This window comes from Corvus cornix, chromosome 7, assembly GCF_000738735.6.
Source record: "Corvus cornix cornix isolate S_Up_H32 chromosome 7, ASM73873v5, whole genome shotgun sequence".
In the NCBI taxonomy this organism is placed as follows: Eukaryota; Metazoa; Chordata; class Aves; order Passeriformes; family Corvidae; genus Corvus; species Corvus cornix.
This window is the reverse complement of record NC_046337.1, coordinates 35,972,251-35,988,496: the sequence shown is the minus strand read 5'-3', so window position 1 is coordinate 35,988,496 and position 16,246 is coordinate 35,972,251. Positions and strand designations below refer to the sequence as shown.

The 16,246-nt window shown below is 42.4% G+C and overlaps 1 protein-coding gene across 7 annotated transcripts in view; it reads left to right on the top strand.

Annotated features, from left to right (window-relative positions):
- The window catches only part of IKZF2 (IKAROS family zinc finger 2), a 118,177-nt gene extending 102,924 nt beyond the window's left edge, over window positions 1-15,253 (top strand). For all 7 annotated transcript variants that reach the window (XM_039555272.1, XM_039555273.1, XM_039555267.1 and 4 more), the window contains 2 exons: window positions 3-146; window positions 5,139-15,253. In XM_039555272.1, coding sequence (XP_039411206.1) covers window positions 3-146; window positions 5,139-5,863 — 869 coding nt within the window. In that variant the 3' untranslated portion in view covers window positions 5,864-15,253. The remainder of the gene's footprint in view (window positions 1-2; window positions 147-5,138) is intronic.
- The last annotated feature ends 993 nt before the right edge of the window (window positions 15,254-16,246 follow it).

Sequence of the window (16,246 nt, the reverse complement as noted above, 5' to 3'; positions counted from 1 at the left end):
AGTACCTGCTCTGGAAGATTGTAAGGAGCAAGAGCCTGTGATGGACAACAATATTTCTGTGGTGCCTTTTGAGAGACCTGCTGTTATAGAGAAGCTGACAAGCAACATGGGAAAGCGTAAAAGCTCCACCCCACAGAAGTTTGTGGGTAAGCTGGAAATGAGCCTTTTATTCTTTTTAGTGCATGGGTATAGGTAACATGCTATTGTAACAGCCAGAAGAACAAGGGGAGAAGTAGCACTCTCACAACTTGGTTCTTATACAACAATGGAGGTGGTTAAATCACAGCAAGAAATCATGATAATTATTGAGTTCATTTTACCAATCCAGAGAATTCAAAAGTGAAGTCCACTGCCATGTAAATGCCTTAGAAAACCTTGAGCTTTTTACTTAATGGTGGGGTTTTTTGTGGTTTTTCTTAAACTTTTCTCTAGCCCTTTTGAGATTTAGACTTGTCATCTTCCCTCTCCTTGCTCCAGAAAAACAAAAACAAAAACAAGCTAAGACTCTCGTATAATTATCTGTCTCCATATGTGTTAAAAAAAACAAACAACAAGTATCTCAAGACTTCTAATTTGTATTAAATTTCTGACACTTGGCAACAACTGGTCTGATAATACTGGCATGAGGAAGTAAATCACATCCCTTGTGTTGGAAGAAGTTCTTGCTCCAAGTGCAGCACCTTGCACACAGTGAACTTATTAATGCATGAATATGAAACAGTGTTGGGTGGCTTTTGGTTACTAGATTTAGAATCCTAGGTCAAGAATTCATATTTTGCTTTGAGTTTTGACACATTAAAATTATTCAGCTTATAACAGGTGACAGTATGGAGAATTTTACTTGGTTTGAGCTGTAACTATAAACGGCTTTTTACTGCTACTGAAGCAATGCAGAACTTCTCAGGAGGGAAGCTGGAACAGAGAATTGTTTGGGGTGTCAGACTGTGCAGTCACGTAATAGGCATTTTCCATGCTCACTCCCTGGAAGGGCAGTCACACAGAACTTAAGGGTGTCTCATTCTGCCCACACTAAGGACATTTACAGAGAGGATCAGAGGACTGTAAGCAATTAGCACAGCCATTTAGAAAAGTTGTTGCCCCTCAGCTAAATGCAGATTCAGATGGATTTGTTAAATCACCCCTGAAGGTGGCTGTAAGTAACCTACATGGTTTGGAATAGCAGGGGGCCAGCAGTGTGCAGCAGCTCACCTGGGGGGACTGACACACTGACCTGGCTGCTCTTGGTCACCTGACCATTCCCAAATACCAGTGCTGAGCCAAGGTTAGGCCAGCAATGATCCATCCCACGTGGGGAACGCTGGGAGACATCAGTATTTCCTACATTGTTATAGTTTTAGACCAGAAAGGTGATTTTTACTTGTCCACTCACGCACCATTGACCATATGTTGTTCTTGTGTTCAGAGGTAAATTTACTGATTGGAAATTCTTGCCTGAGAGATGCTGTACCACATTATTATTCTCTTCACCAGGTTAGACTATTTTGTTGTTAGATAAATCTGGTTTTTTCTATAGGTGTAACATGTCATTATCCATATGTAGGAAAAAAAATACCCCCTTTCATATTTACCGTATCTTACTTTTCTGATCTTTAGTGGCATCACAGTGTTTAGAATAACAACAGTCTTCACTTGGCTGCCTTTTTTTTTTTTTTTTTTCCTCCTTCACCATGACCTCACTTTTCTTCCCTTTTTCTCCCCAATTAAATATTGTTCAACTCTATCAGGAAGAATGTGTAATGGTTCTCTTGCTTGCAGGAAATTTTCCTGTGTATACTGCAAGCGTGGCACCTATCCAAAACAACTTAATGGTGTTTATGAGAAGGTCATGTAAGCATAAGCTAAAATCTTTACATGCTACATCTATCAATGCTTTACTGCTCTTTCTGATCAACAATCTCCAAGGGACCGTGGTTATGGACCACAGGCTCTCTGGCTGAATTTTCAGGAGGAAAGGAGGGCAGTGTACAGCAAATAGAATGAATTCATTTCTGCGTGAGAGATTTGGTTATATATCTGATATTGAGGTACTACTCTTAGCAAACCAGTTTAAATAGTGGAGACAGAAAGTACAATTTGTGATGTGCAGGAGTGTGAGTACTTCTTTTTGCCCCTTGTTCAATAAGAGAGAGGCAGACACCAGTTAAATTAAAAGCAGCTGTCTTCAGGCTGGTCACGTAGAAGCAGATTCACGTATTTTCAGCTGGAATTTGGAGCTTACTCTTAGAATGTCACTGAGGTTAAGAACTGGCAGGATGCAAAAGGAGACATTTATGTGGCTTACGATAAGACCATGGTTGTTAGAGTAAGAATTAAAAATACACGGGCGTCTCAGAACAGATGAAGATCAGCCGGCTGCCAAATTACAGTCAGCTTCTGGTTAATGGGGGTCAGGGAGAAACTTCCCCAGGGGGAAATGCTGGAACGGCTTTCTCCAAGATTTCTTGCAGCTTTCTCCCAAGTGTCCAGCATTGCAGCTGCTTTAGATACTTGATGAGATGGACTACAGGTATCACAGGACAGCTGTGTCTGTGTGCTTTGATCTAGCTTCAAATACCTGTTTCGGGGTTTATTTGAATGTCATATGGCCAGAGGGGAGAATGTTTTTTCTTCTGCTTCACTAATGTAGGGCAAGGATAAATAGAATTGGAGCATAGTTTAAATAAAAATTCAGAATGATTGGTATGATTAGCTGGTTTTAAGTAGAATTGGCTAAAGAGGAATTTAATTTGGAAACCACGTTGTACTGGTCTATTGGACTGTTTATTGGTTACTTCTGAGCTCTGTGTTTTACGCCCTCTCCCTCCCATGTTATCATTTATTTTACTTTTTTATGTCACCCTCCATTTCTCAGGCTCTGACATCTTTGGAACTGGTTCATAATTAAAGGAATAAATAATTCAGGTCACTGGCAATTTACAGCTTTCTTTGCTGTCTGTGCTGGAGTAACTAAACATGGATGATGAAAGGAATCAAAATAAGGTTTGCATCATTTATCCAAGTAGCCCATAAAGCATGGGTAATATTTCTTGATCTATAAAGCCTACAAAGGACTGACAGTGTGTTTGGCAGCTGGATCAGACCATCACCAGATCCATTTCTTTATCCAAACACAAGAACAACACAGGTGGCCAGAGCAGGTGACAGGCACCAGTGGGCACCAGACACACTTGCCTCGTGGAGCTGTCCTCCAGTCCCACTTTGCCCCCACTTGGGAAGGAGCTGCTCTCTTTCATAGGAGGCTGGAGCCACATCCTGTTACAGAGCTGTCCATCCCGTCTGTGGCAGCACAGCCATCACAGACTGCCAGACCACAGCAAAACACTGAAAAAAGGATGTTTGATGGCAAGATTCATCCACAGGTCACGTTAGATTACTGGACCAGCGTTGAGTACACAGCATGAGGTACACAAACATGGTAGGGTGTCCAGCCATGTGAACAGTATTGCTGAAGACAGTAGGAATATTCATGTGCTTCACTTTAAACTTACATTTAATTACCTTGCTAATCAGGGCTACGTTCCCCAGCAGAAGTGATGCATCATCTCTAAGGATAACATGGTTGTTCTCTATGCATCACTTTAGAATAAGTCACACTAAGTAGAATGAACTATTATAGTCAAAAATAAAATGCTGAGTGATAGCTGTGTTGAAATGTACTAATGCAGTTTGGAAGAGATCTGGGATTGCAGTTCTGTTTCTTATAGTGGTTTATACACATTGTGTTCCAAGCAATTTTGGCAAAAGGTGATAGAAGAAGATTCTTGAGTAATTTAATTCTTGAGTAGCCAAACCACTTGTAAGTAGTGACTCCTTGAATTTAACTTATCCTACTGGAAAAATGTCTGGTTTTATGCAACAAGGAAGTGAAGTAGCAAAGACAATGAAAACCAACCAAAATTATTTATCAGACTTCATAAAATCAGCTCTAAAAGTTAGCTATCAACAACTAGCTAATTGCATGTGTGAACACATAGCAGCATGTGTATCTTGTATCATATGCATATAACCTTTCCTGTTTAAAAAGAAGTTATTCCATGAGCTTGACTTGTCCTAATACTCCAAAACCATCACTGGAAAAGCAGTGCTGCTGAGCTGAGCCCTGGTGTAAGCAGTGGTCAATTTGTTCACCTCCAAGGAGAGCTGTGATGCACAACATGCCCTGTGACTGCCATAATGTACCAGCATGTGGTTCTGCTTTTTCATATCTGTCACGCCATTGATGTAAAAATGTTACAAGGATGTGAGTTTGGATTCACACAGTGATGAATCAGCCAGCTTCAGCATCATTATGTATTTATTTATCCCGTGTCAGTGAAAGGCGCTTCTGCCTTCTCCCAAGTGAAACTAAGCTATACACGTGGTTTCTCTATTTGTTTTCTTGCCTAAGTAGACACTGGGAAGGGAGGGGTGTGTGTATGTCTTTTTTTCTCAGTCCAAAAAGGATAGAATCTTTTATTTTGAGGGGGGGAAACTGCAAAGGTCAGCCTCCACTGCTCCTGTAAATGCCTTCATTCTTCATTCTTTGCCACATGCTGTTATTTAATGTTTGGGGTTTTTCCTGCTGGTTAAAGGATTTACATATTGTGGCTCTAAAGGTACCACTGTAACAAGCCCCCTGTACCTGTTGTTTAGGTTTCTCACTGTGCAGCCCTGTTGTAAGGTAGGTGTGACGCACCTCAGATTGTGGGGGACATGTGAAATGGTCCCTTGAATTTTGGGGAGAGTATGTCCAATGACATACTCTGTCCAAACTTCAGTGACCTCAATATTTCAATCCATTATCTACCAGTTAACATGTATTTCCAAACTTGAAGTATGGGCACAGTCAGGCCCAGTGGAAAGTTTGGAATTGCTCTGGAAGTTACTGCAGCCACATGTTTCACCTGGAGTAAGTAAAAAAAAAAACAGAAAGAAAGCTCTTGGTGAGGTTACCATTTTACCCATCTCAGGACAGGAACTTTATCGGACGTCAGTAAAAAGGTAGAAGGAGATTAACTTTAGACTCTGGAATAATTTCACCCCAAGTCAGGGGCTTTCTGTCCCTCCCCACCCCTTTTACAGTGAAACACTGCAGTGATTATGTTGATTTTGCTCATGCATTTGCTCTTATCTCTTAGGTGAAAAGTTCATGAGATTTGGCTATCCAGATATCTCCTTTGATATGAACCTAAACTATGAGAAGGAGGCTGAGCTGATGCAGTCTCACATGATGGACCAAGCCATCACCAATGCAATCACCTACCTTGGAGCTGAGGCACTTCACCCCCTGATGCAGCACACACCGAGCACAATTGCAGAGGTGGCCCCGGTCATCAGCTCAGCTTACGCTCAGGTCTATCATCCCAGCAGGATAGAGAGGCCTATCAGCAGGGAAACAGCCGACAGCCACGAGAACAACATGGATGGCCCCATCTCCCTCATCAGACCAAAGAGTCGAATCCAGGATAGAGAGGGCTCCCCCAGCAATAGCTGCCTGGATTCTACTGACTCAGACAGCAGCCACGACGACCGCCAGTCCTACCCAGGAAACGCTGCCTTAACCCCCAAGATAAAGCCAAACCCGGCTTATGTGAAGGAGGAGGCCAAGCCTTTGGATGTCACAAAAGCTTCTAAGGGCTCTTTAAAGGATATGTACAAGGTGATCAATGGAGAAGGGGAGCAGATTAGGGCTTTCAAGTGCGAGCACTGTCGCGTCCTCTTCCTGGACCATGTCATGTACACCATCCACATGGGCTGCCATGGCTACCGGGACCCGCTGGAGTGCAACATCTGTGGCTACCGGAGCCAGGACCGCTATGAGTTCTCGTCGCACATAGTCCGGGGGGAGCACACATTCCGCTAGGCCTTCTCATCCAAAGGGGACTCGTATGAAGTAGAAGAACTGCACATGAAGAAATACTGCACTTACAATCCCACTTTTCCTCAGACATTGAGACGCCTATTTTGTTGTTGTTGCTGTTGTTGTTGTTGCTGTTGTTTAATTATTATTATTAACCTTATTTTTTGTGGACCCAACCTCATTTGCTCTGCCCAGCTTAGGAGTGGAAAGAAGGAAGGGAATGGATAAAAGAGGGTTTTGTTGTGGCCATCACTTTTTGGGGAGTGACCTGCCTTTCTTTCTGTGGGAATTGGAAGGCAGTCTGTGTCCGTCTCAGTTGTACACCGTGTCCTCTTTTGGGATATCGCTCAACCCTGTCAGGTGCTTTCAAGTCCCAACAAGATGCCACTCATTTACAATTTCAGAGGAATAGGTAGAAACATTTCAGAGGAGAGCCTTTTTCTGATGTGTAGATACAGTGCGAGCTTTCGGTGGCTGGAGGAAAGGGGGGGGAACATTGTTCAGCAGAATGAACAATTATTTTTAAAGAAAAACTGTTAGGGAGTTAGGAGCATGAATCAAAGTCAATATTCTTTTCAAAATTACTTTCAAGGGTGAGGTGTTTTCCTGGGTTCAGTGTGTATTGCCCCTCTAGAATGTAAATAAATTAAAAAAAAAAAAAAGATATGTATGTCTTAACACTGTACCACATTACAGCATTTAGTTTCATAAGTCTGAGGGCCTTCTGTGGTAAGTCTGAGGCTTTGTGTTTTTATTTTCCTTAACTTATGAAGCACCTTCTTTTAGAATTGTTGATATTCTGTTACTCCATGCCTATGTGTTGTCTCATTGGCTTCTTAGAGACCCTTATGGGCCTTATTTCTTTAGTTGTACCCTAAGTTTTAAGAAAGAGCATTTAGAAATAACATTTAATCTTGCTTCTAGGACAATAAGTGGCCTAGGAGTGGGTGAGAGTCTGTAGTTTACTCAAGAGGTTCTGCTGCTCTTCTGAAATACTTTTGGTTTAAAATTACCGATTTAAAAATGACAAAAGTACTAGTAGCAAATATAGGTATATATAGATATATAATTATGTAAATACTTTCTCATTCTACTATCACAGTGTTAACCTCTTGGCAACAGCCTAAACTAAGACTTGCAGCTGGGAAAGTATTAGGAGCCAGATCCTTGGCCAGCATTAACCCTCTTGGCTCCATTGAATTTAATGGAACTGCCCCAACTACTTCAGCTACATCAGGATCTGAACCTTGACTGTTTTTTCTCTTGTTGACGTCTTACTTGCTAATTTGCTGAACCACTGATGTCCTTTTGTTTGTAAGTCATCAATTCTGCTTAATTTAGGGGTGGAAGTGTTAGCAGGTTTTGCTGGATAGCCTTGGCTCATGGCGAGCACAGAAGCCCAGCAAACCAACAGGTCACATACGACCTTCTCTACTTCTTCAGAAAGTGATAAGTGGAGATGTAAGTGCTGTGTATTGATTTGGACTTGGAAGATTTCATTTTTATTCCTAATTTGTTAATTTCCCTGTAGGAAAAGCAAATGGAGAAACACACTCCAGAGAGAGTCCTTGACCTACAGACTGGACAAGAAAACAAATCCACTGAACTGTTTTGTTTCCTTTCTCTCTCTCTCAGTAAATAACAAAGCCAGCAACCACCCAGCAAGTTGCATCAGTAAAAACTGGGCTTAAACCTACAGGACAGATTGCCATTGAAACCCAACTGTTTGTACCAATCACAATTGAAATGTTGTTGTTTGGCAACAAGAGCACAGCTTGAGAATGGAAAGATCTGCATGGGTTTAACCCCCTCCGCACGCATGGTCTCCATGCGCTCGGGGAGACCTTTTCCAAAGGATAAAGTTACTAAAGTATAAAAGAGAGAGCAAGATCAGGCCATAATGAATTCCCATCTGCTCTCTCCAATCTGTGCACTTGATGCATATGCCAGTTTGCTGTTCGTTTTGAGGGTACTGGGTTTTTTTCTTCTTCTCTTCCTAGACCTGGAGCATTTGAAAGTAGGAGCTGAGTGGTATTGATTGAAATCTTTTTATGGTGACATTCTTGGCAGCTAGAACCTGTGTTTAGAAAGAATACAGTAGATCATGGCCAGATTACCTGACGACTGCTTCCCAGCACTGCAATGCTATTAAGTAGGAGCTGGTAAAGTCTTGCAGTAGCCTATTAATTATAATACAATATGGAGAGAAATGTCATCTTGTGTAATGTGAGACCTATCAAGGCTGGGAATATGCAGGCTTTGGAGAGACAGATTTAAAGATCTATTCCCAACATTGTTCTTAATGTCGTTGGGTTCCTCCCTCTCCTTCTTTCTTCACCCTCATGTAGAGGAAACTGGGGCAAATGAACCAGTGCTGTCCTCCGGACCATTCTCATTGTCTTGTGTCTGGTGCAGTCAAAGGAGTTTGTGCAGGAGAAAAGCAGGGAGGTGCTGGAGGGCATCGCTTTTATTCCGTGTGGCTGATTCTCTGCAGTTAGGGAGGTGGGCTTAGGAGGCGGCCAGCCATGCTTTGTGTCAGGATGTGCCTGGAAATTCAGAAAAGAAAGAAAACAGTGGTTGTGATTTGCTGAGGCAGGAAAGGTCTTTTAAGAACACAGTGGAGAGGGAATGGTTCTTGGGCCTCAGGGTTGCTGGGCTTGCCTGGGCCTCCAGAAAAACACGTGCTCAAGCCAGAGAAAAGGTTGCCGGCAAATCCGTTCAGTCTCTGGGGGCAACACTCCGTTCTCCCCTCTGTGGTCAGTGAAAAAACATGGGCTGTGGTTTCTTGGAATAGTTAGCACTAGGGAAAAAGTGTTTAAAATTTCTGCCTTTGTTTGGGAAAGCACCAGAATACGGGAAAGGTAGAGAATCTCTTGCGTATCCACAAATCAGTTGGCTGCAATTATATCTGCAGTTCGTTAGTGTATACCCTTCGGTTCACGGATGACTCACTGATACCTTCGGTAGGGTGTATTCTGTAGATGTTTAACGGATCAGATGGGGAGGCCCACTGATTTTGGACCTGGCTTCAGTTAAATCCAGCGTCTTGATCTAATGGTAGCAGGTGAGATCTGTATGTCCTGGTGTCACAGGCACAGGGACTGGGGAGGCACTGGGGAGTTATCTTATGGAAACTACATTTTTTGGAGAGGAAGAAACTTGAGGGGTCACATTAATTTTTATTATCCATGTCCTTTTCTAAACATTCACTGAAGATGTTCATCCTAAAGGTAGGAAAAGAAGAAAGATTAAATTCTAGTTCAAATTTTGAACAAAATTTTGGATTAACATGTACTTTAGAATTCAATTCCTAGTGAAAAATATTAGAGAGATTTATGTAATGCAGTTTGTCCCTTCACAAAAGTGAGCAAAATGGGGCAGCAGAGATTTCTTTGGGTGTTTTTTCTTGCTTGCTCTCTGCAAGAAGTGGATTTCTAAGAAAAGCTCTTGAGTTTCGTCGAGTTCATTAGTCATTCATAGTGTACTAGGAATTTCGGTAGCTAATCCTTGGCCTCCAAATCCGTTTGTTCTGAGTATTTGCTGCTGGAAATTGAACCTGGCTGATTTTTATTGCACTCTTCTGAAATTCTTGGAATCAGGTTTCCGGTTAGAGACATGCATTTGCAAATTTAGAATTGGCTTCCTGTGAGCATTCCCCATTTTCATTAAAAAGAGAAAAAAAAAAAAAATGAAACCATTTCTGTGCACATCCCTGCCAGTAAACCCTTTTGCTTCTTTTACATCAAAAATGGCAATATTCTGACTCAGTTTAGAGGATTAGAAGCCTATTAATTAAAATAGAAGTGTGACTGCTTATTCTGCTCTTGGTGTGATCCATATCCTTGGAGCAAAGGGCATTATCTATATATCTGCAGTTAAGACTGATGAATTTTACAGCCACCTCTCTTTGTAATCAGTTAGGAGTGCACATCAAAATATATTGCATTTTTCAGTAAAGCCTGCTCTTTACTCAGAAACTTATGGGATTAAAACAATTTTATTCTCCTTAAAAAGTGCTTTCATCTGTGATGTGATGTGAAAGGTGTCTAGGCATTAACCTGTAGTGGTCTGTAGTAGAGGGGAAGATTCTAAATGGGTTAATTGGCCTGATGTTTAGTGGTACTGGTTTCTACAATGTGAGGACCCAGTTCACAAAGTAGCCAGTGGACCTAAAGTATTTTTACTGCAAGGTGAAGAAATTCTCAATTGCCAGAGTTTCCAAATTTCTTTCTGTTTACAAGGGCTTCCCTAAATTTGTGCTGTCAGGCAGGAGGTCAGTAATGAAACCCAACCCTTCAAAGCTGGGCTTTCATGGGACATTATTACTCTTTCCCAGGTCCTGAGCTAGCTTGTTCTGATTTGAAAGAAGCCAGACAACAGACACTTCTTCCTCTAGAAAGGATCTTTGGAGATTATTGCAGCAAAGGTGCTTATTTCAGCCAAGGGCAGGAGCTACAGTAATACAGTTCCTTCACTGGACTAATTCCTTTCCTTAACTCTTGCTGTGCTTTATAATGTAATGAGGGGGGAGGAGGGAGGCTGCCAGAGTCACCTAAAGTTAGTGTGGGATTTTAGGAAAGAGTGATGAAATTGGCTTTTCTGCTAGTAATTCACCTCTTAGCTTGGCTTAGTAGCATTTAAAAACAAAAATGTGGTCTGGGACAGCTGGAGAGCTTGAGAAAGTATATTTATATATATATATGGTATTGTGTAGTTAGATATATGCTTTATTGTATATGTGCCTTTTCCAAATGCATTTTGGGAGATCTTGATGTCGTTCATGATATCCTACCAGACCCTTTCAGAATGCACGACGAAATCCAACCCAAAGGAAACATCCCTTCTCCTGCTTAGCACCCTCCTTGGCAGCTTGACCCAGAGAGAGGACCTTGTTGGTACTTTGCTGTGAGATTTTCTGGAGTCAGCTGGCTTTTAGGAGTGGGAAGGGCTGAAAATTACCCTAGCCAAGTGCATTCCAGCTATCCAGCCAGAGCTGGTCTGTAGCTGGTCCCAGGGAGCACGGCATTCCCAGTGCAATGCCAAGACTTGCCGCGGGAGCCCCCAGCTGCACCGTGCCCTATGGAGAGCCAGAGAAGTGTCTCCTGTTTTCTCCCTCTCAGCGCTTTAAGTAAAGCACCCTTGGAAATGGACTTTGCTCTGCTTTAAAGTTCCCACTTAGGAATGGGAGCAGACTTTAAAGCACTTGCTTCAACCTGGAAAAACAAATGTTGCAAGTCCTTTGGAAGTGGTTTGCAAGTTTGCCTGTCATGCTGCTGCCACCTCAGGAACTGGCACAGAGATGAGAGAAGCCCATCAGTAGGTGTTCAGGGGGTTCATGAGCTGGAACACTGTGGTGACGAGCACAGTGCTGGTTCTGGGACTTTCTCAGTGGGTTGGTCCCTGGTTCCCACTGCGGGGCTGCAGAGCTGAGTGTGCCAGCACAGCCAAGGCAGGAGGGCCACCATGGGCAAGGTGGCTGGGCCAGCGGGCTTTGGGCAGACCCTGAGTCCAGCAACAGCCCAGAGCCACCCCCTTAGCACTGCTCTGCTGGGCCCAGGCCACGGCAGCCACAGAGGGGTGGTGAGGGGAGCAACTAGGTAGAAAAGAGCTAGAATTTTCTTTGTAGTAAATAGATTCCCTTTTATCCCATTGATGTGTTCTGAGGTATAAGCAAAGGAGAACATCACTGGTTCCCAACTTAGTTTCCAATTTGACCTCCTACACCTGAAAGGGTGGGTTGAGTCCTTCTCCTACCTGGCTCTGAAATGAGCAGAGGACAGTCAGGAGGAGGTGTGGGCTCAGGCTTTGCCATGCTGTGTGCTTAACAGGCCAAGAAAACAATAAAACCAGTCTCTGTTTAATTCACCTACCTTCCCAGTTGATCATGCAGATTCCTGGTTCCTGTTCGCTTCCAGCCTTTGGAAAGGTGGTTATCAGTATGCTCACTTGGGTCCTCATCTTTGAAGATAGCTTCCCATGCTCTCTCCTTCAGTACAAACTTCTCCTTTTCATCTTGGGGCCTAATTAATCAGTGGACAGAAACGACCTTTTCAACAGAGACCTGCATTGTTGTAGTAAACCTAATATTTTTTACAGTTGCAAAAAGAAAACAAAACAAAAAAACTGTGATATTTTGACTAGCCGTACGTGAAGTATTTCACCAGAGTGAATGACAATGAAGAATCAGATCATGTCTTGAGAGGGACTGGTACTACGTGGACCCTGTTGGGAGAAAGGGAGCAGCCCGGCCCAAAGCTGGGGCCAATGCTTCCTTCCCACAGCAAGTGTTGGTTTAGGTGACTGCACTGCAGCCCAGGAAAGCATTTGAGCACCATCAGCCTCGTGCCATCCCTTCGGCTGGATCTGGAAGTGCACAGGAGCTTTGCAGCTGACCGTGTGTTTGGTCTCTCCCGTTCCCTGTGAGATCAGGGCCAGTGGGTGCAGCACAGCAGCTCTGGGCAGGCCTCAGTTGCAGCGCTGAAGGCGCCTTCCCTTATTTTGTGTAGCAGCCTTAATCCCTGGGTACCAGCAGCCTCTGCTCTGTATCACCAGGCTGGATAAAGGACGGATGCCTCCCGCAAGGCATGGGGGGAGCACGGCTCCATACGGGCACAACGGGGCCAGTTTGCGGTAAATCGGGCCATTTAGTTTTACCTCAAGTGACATCGAGTAAGAAAAGCTTCTTGCAGGGGTGGAGGTCACTGAATCCCTACTATGCACTTACTGGGATTTGACATTGCTTACTGGAAATGGATGTTCATTCCTGAACACACTGTAACAAGGGAAGGACTTTTTTTGGTTGTTTTTGTAGTCATTCAGATTCTGAAACTGTGATCAATTATTTGACAAATTGTCAAGTGTCCTCAGAGCTTGAACACATTCACTTCCTCACCAGGTAGCAGTCTCCTCTGGCTTTCTGTGCTTTTCTCTTTCCCCCTTTTCCTTCTTGGAGCTTTAAGTCTGGGCCTGCTCTTATCTCCTGTAGCTTTGGGCTGTCTAGGGGTTTTGGGGGGTTGTTTTTTGGGTTTTTTTTTGTTCATTGGCTGTACAGTCTGTTTACATATTTTTGTACTCAAGTGTAGTTTTTTATTAAAAACAGGAAAAAAGAAAAAAAAGTTGATTTGAGAAAAAAAATTAAGGTACGTACTCTTTGTAACACTTTAAAGATCTAGGGTACCTTTGAGATGACTCTAAAGTGATGTAATTATAATACTGTATATTTGCCTTCCTTTTTAGTTGGTTTTATTTTCTGGTTGTTTTGGTTTGGTTTTTTTTTCCTAAAATGTATATCTTTTTATGAGAAACTGGAAACTTTTAATGCAAATGTTTAGAAAGATTTAAAATTGTAAAGTAAAAAAAAAAAAAAAAGGTCATATAATTTTTTTTTCCTGTTGGAAGAAAATGCTTTAAAAAAAGTTTTACTACTGTTGTATTCCAGGGTGGGGGTTACCAACCCCAAATTTGCTTCTTATGCTTCATTCTTGGATTCTGCTTTCTAAACATGATCATTGCAGACATGGATGATTTGCTTATATTAATTCTAAAAACAAAAGTCACCAACAAAACCACGGTTTTGGGTTATTTTTCTGTTCAAGTGCAATACTTACCCTGACATCTTATTAATGTACAGTGGTTTCTGTGTTCCTTCCTCAGTCCACACAAGTCAGTGAAACAAAATGCTCTACTCTAAATGCATTTAAAGATATGGTTCAAGTAAACTGATTTTGATTGACAAAATATGAGAAACTGTAAATTAAGGCTAAAGCCCATAATTTACCTCCTGCTTATCGTTGGGCATTGAAACACATCCACATCCAGAATTAAGGACATACCTGTTCTTGACTCTTCCTTCCTCTTGTCTGCTAATTGCAGCTTTCTTTTTTAAGAAAAAGCACTTAATATTGATGTTTATTAAAAATGACAAAAAATAAAAAGATCTTTTGGTTTGATCCAAAACCCATTCAGTGGAGACTCCTGTTGACTTTGAGGATGGATTTTGGATTAGGCCTAATCTCTTAGCTAGGGCAAAACTGCTGTTTACTCTAATGGGAGAGATTTGCCCGCATAAGAATTACAGGACGCGTGTCCTTTATCTACCTGAGAGACCAGAAAAGCTTCTTTAGAGTTGTCCTTGTCTTATATAAGTTTAGACAGGACTTGTTTTACATATCATACATATTTATATATAGTGTATTTTTATTGCCTTCCCTCCTGCCCCCCAGTAGACTGAAGCCGCTGTTCTGTAAATATGTATTTAGGTACATAATAAAAAAGGAATGAAATCCCATTGAGGTTTCTTGGAAAGGCAGTTCCTGCGCATGCACAGTAGCCACTTACATCTTTTAAATTTGTATTTAAGAGATTTCTTTGTAGTAATAACAAAGGCGAGGAGGCTCTATTCCCTTCTGATTGATTGCCAAAATCATTGCCCAGCCCCTGGTGTTTGAGGTGAAGAAGAACAATGCATTCGGTGGGCGACTATGGTGGTGCCCGCTGGGTCTCACTCCTTGGGCCAAATTCTGGGAACCTCCCGTGGGGGCTCGGCTCCTGCTGCTCACGGGGGCTGTGCTGAGCAGCGGGACCCGGGCACGGCCCGGCCCGGCCGGGGAGCGGAGCTTCGGGCTGCGGGTGTGACCCCTTTGTCACCGCATCTTCCCTGGCTGCTCCGGAGCTGCACTCTGCCCTCCTCAGTGCTCTTTGCCTGACGACAGCTGGGCAACTAACCGGGGAAATGACCCCTTTTTTCTCCCAGGTAAAGAATTTTCAGTTCTGTGATAGATCTTCTGAGCTCAAATTGAGGAATCTTAAATTAAAAAAAAAAAAAAAAAAAAAAATTAAAAATATGGCATCCCAGTTTACTCGAAAAGCCAGAGAAGACACTGGGAATTGTCCCACTTCTTTATGTGCTCATTGGAAGGTGCTATTATAAAAGGAGTTCAGAAACAATCCCCTTGACAGTGGTGCATGTGAGCAACCCTAATGTAAACCTGTATCCCCCAGCTAAAAGAGTTTTGCCGCTATAGACTGAACTATGGGACTTGTTGTTACGTTTATTTTCTTCTTAGCATACATGCATACATATGGTTGCACATCTGTATGTGTGTGCTCTGTACCTGTGTGAGTGTTGTACAGCCATGTGAGAGTGGGAGTCCGTGTGTGCGTGTGTGTATAAATAAAAGAAGCTGCAGAAACTTTGTAATACTTTGTGAAAAGGATTATATTATAAAGGTTTGTACTGTCTTGAGTGCACAGCTACTGGAATAAATGTAGGGAATCTCAGGAACAAGTATATAATTTGTCCAAGAATTATTTCTTCTCAGAAGTGTAAGTGCAGTTTTTAATTCTGTATATTATTTAATATTTTACCAATAAAAATAAACTTCTGACACGAAAGGGTTTTCCATTCAAGCTTTCTGGAGACGTTGGTGTATGCATACACTTTTCTTTCTTGCAGCAGGAAACGCAGGTGGTGGTTTGGCACCTCCCAGGAATCCCGTTTCTACCTGCTCACAAACCCTGTTATTTAACTAGAGAGACTGTGTGTGTTATGAGTTGGGGTTCTGAGCATGGGCTGTGAGACGGGGGAGTGGGGCACGGATGTGCTTTTAATATTCATTGGAGCTAAAGAAATACCTTCCATCAGCTTCAGCATCAGCGAGAGAAGTGTTCGTGAAGGTCCTACTGTGTCAGATGGTGCATTGGTCACCTGCCAATTGTTCTGTCATGTTTTTGAAATGAATTAGTGGCCTAAGATTTTTCTGGAAACACTTGGACTGCACACACCTTTGAACCCTTCCCTCAGCACAGGTTTTTGGCTGAGTTCCCTCTGTCATATCCAGAGGTGATGTTCCCAGTAGGGATTTGTTGGGCATTTCACGTTGCCTACCTTGTCCTTCCTTTCATAACGCAGCTATCGACCTGGTAGCATTTGCAGTACAAACTCTTCAGAATAAAAGGAAGATCTCATGAAGCTTCATAAATTGTTTGTTGTTTGTTTTACGAATCTCTTGTAAATTCTTGGTTAAAGATTAACCAGCCTCTCCCCATAATAAAAGTGTTCATCATTCACGACAATGGAAATTCCTTAAGATACCATCTGAATAAAAGTTAATCTTCCTGTAAGTCATGTTTGATGTATGTTGTCTCCAAGGAATGCTTCTGTTCAATGAGCAGAATTTCCCCAGATTTCTTTCACACAGGACTGCTGGATTACTGATTTTACTTCAGAAAAACCTCAAAATTCAGCTAATGGGACAGTCTGAATCTTTGGTGCATGGAGGAGAAATCCCATTGTGCCATTGTAGGACAGAAATGACTGGTTTGATGGACTCAGGGTCCTGTGCCAAAACTTACTGGAGATGGTGATGCTCTTTTCATTGACTTCAG